General features: G+C 41.6%; 1 protein-coding gene across 10 annotated transcripts in view; it reads left to right on the top strand.

The window, feature by feature from the left end:
* HYLS1 (HYLS1 centriolar and ciliogenesis associated) overlaps window positions 1-8,129 on the top strand; it is an 83,614-nt gene that overhangs the window by 40,544 nt on the left and 34,941 nt on the right. For 8 of the 10 annotated variants that reach the window (XM_078786374.1, XM_078786373.1, XM_078786376.1 and 5 more), the window contains 2 exons: window positions 2,912-3,025; window positions 4,524-4,637. In XM_078786374.1, the coding sequence (XP_078642500.1) occupies window positions 2,912-3,025; window positions 4,524-4,637 (228 nt within the window). Of the gene's footprint in view, window positions 1-2,866; window positions 3,026-4,523; window positions 4,638-5,446; window positions 5,569-8,129 lie in introns of all 10 variants that reach the window. The other 2 variants (XM_078786379.1, XM_078786377.1) reach the window with 2 other exon arrangements.

The following is an 8,129-nucleotide window of genomic DNA, read 5'->3' as shown; positions in this document are numbered from 1 at the left end:
TTGACTTGGGTTTACTTTCTTAACTCAGTATAAATCTGGTGAGTTTCTTTTACACTTTGGTGATTTATTTGTTAAAAGAACCATGTCACTGATTGTCTGTCGCAGCAAGAAGTCAACAACAGGATTATATCACAGGTGGCGTAGCAAAATGTACGGACAGGTGAATTTGATGATTGACTTCACAGTCGGGTATACAAGGGTTATTGCGTTCTGTATTAGTGGAAAACAACTGCTGCACGTCTCCAAAAGTTATTGCCGCTTCCTCTGGAGATGGTCCGTCAACTCGACAATGCTGTTTGTCATGGAGTGGTAGCTTTACGAAATTACGGCATGAAACAACGTGCTATTGCTCGGCAGTATGGCATCAGTCAAGGTCAGGTGTCAAAGATCCTGAAACGAAATGCTCAGAGGGGTGTCCCTACTCCAATACCGAGGCCAGGACGTCCCCGCAGAACCACAAGGAGGGATGATCGCCAGCTGCACCGGTTACTCCGCAATGGCCGTACCAAGTCAGCTAATCGGCTTGGGGATGAGTGGCAGCAACTGACAAATGTGCCTGTATCCAGAAGGCTATTCAACCAACGACTGGTTCAAGCAGGCTATCGTGCCAGGGCGTCCCCTGAGAAAGCCACGCCTGACCAGACAACACCACCAGCGCCGATTGCAGTGGGCCAGAGAGCACCGTCAATGGCAGCCAGGACACTGGAATCACGTGATCTTCCAGTGACGAGTCTAGATTTCTGGTCTATTCGTCAAGATGGCCGCGTCCGAGTGCGCAGACAAGTGCATGAAGCCGACAACAAAGATTGTATAGTGCCAAGAGTCCAAGCTGGAGGTGGTGGGGTGACCGTCAGGGCTGCTTTTCATGCAGGGGGCAAAACTGACCTGGTTGTTCTGAAAGGAAACCTGAACCAGTTCAAGTACAGGGCCATTCTGGAAAAAACATTGCTTCCATTTGCTCGTGCAAACTTTCGAGGAAACTTTGTCTTCCAAGATGACAATGCACGGCCTCATCGTGCTCGCATAATCCAACACTTTCTTGCTGACTGTGGTGTAGAGCATATGGAGTGGCCTGCCATGTCCCCGGATATGAATCCGATAGAGAACTTGTGGGTAGAATTAACGCGTCAAATCGACCACTTGGACCAGCAGCCGACCTCTGTGCGTGAATTGCAGCAGGCTATTGTCACTGCATGGCAAGTGATTCCTGTCCAAACCTTGGCAAATCTCGTGAACAGCATGCCTCAACGTGTACGTGCTCTCCTGAATGCTCGTGGGGGTTACACGAAGTACTGAACTGTAATTTTACTGTCCGTAATCCCAGTCGTAATTTAACTTTTGTTTTTGTTAAAAAAAATTTGGGCTGATGTGCAAAATAAAGAGATACTTCTGGAAAACGTACAGAAGTTTAACACAGTACTGTCCATGAATTGAGTTCAATATCAGTTTACATCACTTTCAAGGATCAATGTATTTGTTTCGAAATGTCAAATGTGGTTTTTGTTTCTTTTAAAGGTCACATTAACAAAATCTAGAATAATTTCAACATAATTCCAATGAACTTTTGGTTCTAAGACATCTTGAAAAGTAAGTTCACCCCCAGAAAAAAAAAAATACCATATTAAATGCCAAGTCTGTATATGTATATATATATATATGTATATGTATATATATATATGTATATATATATATGTATATATATATATATGTATATATATATATATGTATATATATATATATGTATATATATATATATGTATATATATATATATGTATATATATATATATATATATATATATATATGTGTATATATATATATATTATATATATATATATATATATATATATATATATATATATATATATATATATGTGTGTTTTTGTGTATGTATATATATGTATATATGTATATATATATATATATATATATATATATCAAGATATTTCAAAAAAGTTGTGGACGAGTTATGACAAAACTAGGTGGGTGATTTGGGTAGGAACAAGCTGATTAGGTTTTCGTTCAGGTCTGGATCCAGATATGGCCTATCAGTGGGATACAAAACCTAAACTGTTCAGCCTGGTGGAGGTATGCGCTCTACTGAGTGCTGTTGTAGTTTTTAATTTTTGGATAACCATGTTATTTGTAACTCGGCTGGTTAATGACCTGTTTGTTGTTCTTTTATAAACTCATTTTTTGTTTCCTGATCTTACATTTGATTTTTAACTTTGTTTTAGTCTCTTCATCATCATTATTATTCTTTATTTTTTGTTGTTGTTTTATTATGACAAGATTGCTTCCTAAAATTTTCAGTCTCATCAATTATGGTTTCTAAATACCTACTGTAATCCCATCTTTTTCCTCTTACTTAAAAAGCTTCTCATACCTCTTTTGCCTTTTGTGATTTTGCTCAATCACCCTGAAGGTATCAAACAAATCACTATGAAAGAGAGGAAATCCATGATATATTAATGTATATAATTTTTTTTCTGAAGACAAGTAGTTAAGTTGGGAGGTATTGTTACCATGCTTCCATCACTATTAACAAAAGTTTAACTATTTAGTGAGTCGCCCTCCTAGTACAAATGCAGAAAAAGAAAGCATCTCTTGTTAGTGAATCAAACATCCATGATCCTTGCATGAACATTATTTGAGCTGCAGTGATTATAAAAGCAGGCATTGTTTCTGGGCATACAGCACCTGTCGATGTGAGCACTAACCCGCAGCTGAATGGGAGAATGTGTACCTTCCCATGGGAAGAGGGTGCCAGGGAGGCTTTATCGTGAAGCAGGTTGGCGTAAAGATGAGAGTTTGGGTGTAGACTACTGGAGAACATCGGCATTTACTGCAATGTTTATATTTGCTAGGAACCAAACCCAATTGGACGTTGGTTCTCTCCTGATTGCCTGTAGTTACGAGGATTATGGCAGATCGGCTTGCTTTCAAGGACGACGTCTTGCGAAGACAGCTTGAAGTCTTGGGCTACACAAACATATCGCCAGAATCCATGAAGGAGATTAGAGGAGGTATGGATCTCCTTGTACATGTTTATTGATGTTGCTAAACTTTTATTTGTGTGTTGGCCTACTTGGGCATCCAACTTGACCTCGTATAGTATGTACTGTATTGATTTTCCATGTACACAGTCTACTCTCAGTTGTATTGAAGTGTACCTGTACTAGCAGAAGCCCATGGTAAAAATACCACGATAGAAAAAAAAATGAATCCTTTTATTCTTTCACTAGTTGAAAGAGCTAAAAAATGTGAGGTTCAATAAGGAATATCTTGAGGTATTTATTGTATGCACCTGCCACTTCAAGAAAAGACGAGAGTAAAATGATTTTAACAACTTATTGATTTAATCAAAACATTTGATTGGGTAAACTTACCATGGATTATATGAAGATAATTTAAGGCTTATGGACAAAGTCCAGGCTGTCCACAAAGTATTGATCCGTGTTTAAATATTATATCACAACCACACCAAGAGAGATACAATGATGCGGGGTTTTTTTTTTTTTGCATTTTGTCAGCAAACAAAGCAACAGCAAATAAAAGAAATCGGGAGGATCTAGGTAGACCAGCCTTGCGGTTTTTGCATGCAGCTGCTTATTTTTACATTCATTTATCAAGAAATCCTATACAAGGAAAACTCAATACAGGAGGCTGCCAGTCGACCCATCATGTCTGTGCCACATCCATATCCCCTCTGCCCCAAACTAATCGTCAATCTACGAATGTTAATGCTGCTATTCATTTGCAATTGGCCACTTGCTTTGATACCAATACAATTTTTTATTACGGACCCAGGCTATAAAACCTATATATATATATATATATATATATATATATATATATATATATATATATATATATATATATATAACAGATTCAGGAGCACGTCGCCTCCATCGGAGCATTTAAATTGCATCAGACTTGGCAATAAATGTGAATGGTTTCCTCCAGCTTGCCAGCTCAGACAGAAGACACCATTTGCATTTTTGTCGCCTCTATCCCTACCCCGTTTAGAATCCTGTGCGGGCACGGGCAACTTGCTATTGTTTTTGATTGTCAGTTGTTTTTTTTAACTCTATCTTTTTCTTTTTTTTAATTACTCGTGTTATGGTTGGCCTGGTGTTGGCTTAGCGGTTAGGGTGCCGGCTTGGGATCCTAGGATCCTGGGTTCAAATCCCGGTCGATCGCTGAATTAACGCCAGGGGGGTTGACTCAGCCTGTCATCCTTCCGAGGTCGGCAAATTGAGTACCAGCTTGCTGGGATGAATGATCCCGGTGTGTACCCCGATTTAGAATAGGTACACCATATCCCTGCGCATCGTAAGAGGCGACCAAGGGTTGGCGTCAGGAAAGGCATCCGGCCATAAAAACATTGCCTCAAACAGGGAACCATGATTGTCATGGGGCCTGCAAGGCTAACCCCCGCTCGAGCGATCATTCATTCATTTTTCATTCGTGTTATGGTTGGAATAAAGCCTTGAAATATCATGATTATCTTGTGTGCCTCAGACCTTGAGTTGCTGGTCCAGCAGGAATCCTCACCCAGTGAAAGAGTGATGAATATGTCTGCTGCTTCCTCTGAATATTCAGCTCTATCACAACTTCCCCATGCTCCTTGGCCAGGTAACGCTGAATGTCCATGTCAGTCTTTTCATGTTGATGGTGCTTTCATTTCCTGAGCCCCCAAGAAACGACCCGGATTGTCCCACGTCCAGGATAAAATTTAGCCAAGTCTGCTAAAATATCCTTTTGATGTCAACACACCTTGAGTGTTAATAGCAATGTTCTACAAAATGTTTTTGACTGATTGATTAATGAACTTTGTTCATTGGAGGTTGAATGGGATTCCAAATGGGAACGCAAACCTTTAACTCCCTTTTTTTTAAAAAAAATCATGATTCACTTAACTCAGAACTTGGATCATGTTTCATGATAGCATCTCAGTGGCTCATGTGTTGGCTTTGTGAGGCCTGGCGAAACTATTTTCACCTTAATCTACAGGGTGTCCACAAAGTCGCGCATCATAGACAAAACATTTATTTGTAAGGTTGGCTACATCAGTTGTTCGAAATGTGTCCCACCAATTTCAAAACTATTAATTTTGAATAAAGTTGATGAAATTCTAAAGAATAAAGTTATAAAATCTGAAAAACAGGTACATTAAAAAATAAATACATTACAAAAATTAAAATTTTCCTATGATGCTTGACTTTGTGGACACCCTGCAGATATTAATGTAAACTAAAGTGAAAAATTAAATACAATTTGTGTGATGAAATTTAACTCTTTCCATATAATTGTAGTTTTAAAACTGGAGAATAGTTAATTATTATCCTCACGCTTTTCGAAAAAAACGGGGAGATATTGTAATCGGCTCTGCTTCGTCTGGCAGTCAGTCCATCCGTCACACTATCTCCTAAACGGTTGTGCAGAAATTCAGCAAACTTGGTGGTTATGATCACCACATGGCAAGAATGTGCAAGAGCAGCTTCATTTTGGCGTCACTCCCTCGGGCGGGGTCAAAAGGTCAAACGTCAAAAAAATGCAATTGCAGGTACATTTTCTAAATGAAACTTTGTATATGCAATCAACATTGGGGTACACATGGAATATGTAACGATTTATTTAGTCATAAAAAAAAAACAGAGGAACAGGGAGGAAGGACACAGATAATTACAGAAACAAGAGCAAAGTCAATGACAGCCCATCACAAAGTCCCACGCTTTCACCTCTCAACAACTGTCTCGAAGATGTTCAGTCACTCAAAATCTTGGGTCTTACTTTCAGCCATGATATCTCTTGGGAAAGTCATATTTAAATGTTGGCCTCCAAAGCCAGACCAGACAAACTTTGTACAAGTATGTATAATGATGTAATAATGTGGGCAGAGGCATATCGGTCGACATCGTGATGTTGAAGAGTGTTGTTCGAGTTTTATCATATTGGGCAGAACGCTAAACGCAAGTGGTCGGATACTCGAGAGTTATTTACTCATTCTCACCATAATTCACACCTCTTTCACACGGGCTTCGCTCCATTCGCTCCACTTGCTCCACTTTCTCAACAATCCTCTCCAAGAAGTTCTGTCGCTCAAGCTTTTGGGTCTCACTATCTGCCATGATCTTTCTTGGGAAAACCACATTTCCAAGCTGGCCTCCAAAGCCAGTCGCGGACTGGGCATCCTCCGTCGTGCGAAGTCCTTCCTCGGCACACCTGAGCTCCTCACCACATACAAGGCTTTGATCCGCAGCTCAATGGAATACTGTTCTCCCCTATGGGCCGGTGCTCCTGCCTCACACCTAGCTCGGCTTCACGCTGTTGAAACCAAAGCTTTCAGAATTATTGGAATCTCCCGCGGTGAAGCTATCTCTGAGGGCCTTTCACTCACTCACCGCAGGCAGGCAGGTGGTCTTTCTGTCTTCTACCGACTCCTCTCCGGCCTTGCACCCCCAGCTCTCTCTGTGATCTGTCCCCCAAATATTCCTACAGGTCAGGTCGCACAAGATCTGCCAGCAACCCTCTGATGGTTAAACTGCCGAAATCTCGGCTCTCTGCTCACCTTCACTCTTTCATTCCTCTTTTCTCCCGCCTCTGGAACAAACTCCCTCACTCCCTTCAATCCCACTCCTCCCTCCAGGTCTTTAAAACAGCTGTTCACCACCATCTCTTATCTTCCTCCATCCAAAACCTTGATCTTTTCTACCCCCGCTAATTCACCCCAGATCCAGCTTGTTTGAAATTCCAACTTCTTTCCTGGAAGTCCTGGCAGTGTCCATATGTTTTATACCTCTCCCACCCCCCCCCCCTTCCCATGCCCCCCCCCCCCCCCAAAGCCCTCTCCCTCTCACAGATCTCTCGATGTCTCGATGTCTCTCGGTCCCTGCTCTCAAATGTTGTTTGTGTTCTTCCCCCTCTCTCCCCATCTTGTCTACCGCTCCCGATGTTATATGTTTTATGTGTCGGTTTGTCTTTCTGTGTGATTAATGTTCGCTCTTTCACGAGCCTCGATCTTGTATACAAAAAAAAAAAAAAAAAAAAAAAAATCACTCTCCCGGCATTTCACACGCTATTTTCTCCATGAGTTTCCTTACCAGCAAGAGAGAGAGAGAGAGAGCATTGCTCACCCTTCTTCCCATAAAACCTCCGAACTAGCTCTTTATCCTTTGTCGTCCCTTACACTACACATGTTCCATTTATTCTAATTTATTAATTTTTTTATTTTAAAAGTACATTTAATCGTTTTTTAATGTAAAATAATAGGTTTAATTTGTATCTGGGAATGAATGAATCATTTATTACATGTAGTTAAAGGAGATTTATGGTTCCAGTTTACAAACACATTTTCAAGATCACATTGTGTTCGGAAACCAGGGACTGCCTGTATCCATAAGTCCCCATTCCTTGGTATTAGACTAGCAGGTTCGTCTCAATTCTGAAGGTATGCACACTCTCCTCTGAGCTGTCTTCCTTGGGTTTGAACCTCTACCCAGCTATATGTTGTCTTGATTGTTTCGCAGGCAAGGTGAGCAATGATCCTGATGTTTCGCAGGAAGGGTTTTTTTTATTTTTTATTTTTAAAATATATTGTTGTGGTTTTGGAAATAAAGGCAACCCCCCCCCCCCCCCCTCCCCATTTTAGTTAGTTGCACCACAACATGTAGCCTCGCTTTAGCCAGTTATTTGTTATTAAATGTGAGGTATAGTCTCCTTCCCAGTGTTAGTATGCGTTGAGGCAGGTAAGTAAGGGTAGGCCTCATTGGGCCTGGAATGCCATGTGGTGGGCCTGGGACAAGTCGAGGAGGCCTGAGGGAGGAGTCGGAGGGCGTGGCTGGTAAACAGCCAATGGGAGCTAAAGGGGAGTGGCCAACAACGGTGGCCAATGGGAACTAAAGGGGAGTGGCCAACAGCAAGCGGCCAATGAGAACTAAGGCGAGTAACTGATGGGGGGCTATCACGACACGTAACCCCCGGCGGCCAGTGAAGGCCCGTGGAACATTCTAGTGGGGCTCTGGGGGGGATATAAGACCTGCCCCGGACCCCCGAGCAAGCTCTCAGCGCTCTACCCAGCTCTCGCTGCCCCAGCTCTCTGCTGCCCCCGTTCTCCCTGGCTCTGGT

Source organism: Myxine glutinosa, chromosome 11, assembly GCF_964187855.1.
Source record: "Myxine glutinosa chromosome 11, kmMyxGlut1.1, whole genome shotgun sequence".
Lineage (NCBI taxonomy): Eukaryota > Metazoa > Chordata > Myxini > Myxiniformes > Myxinidae > Myxine > Myxine glutinosa.
Note: the sequence above shows the minus strand (reverse complement) of the source record. Positions and strands in the feature narration are given on the sequence as shown.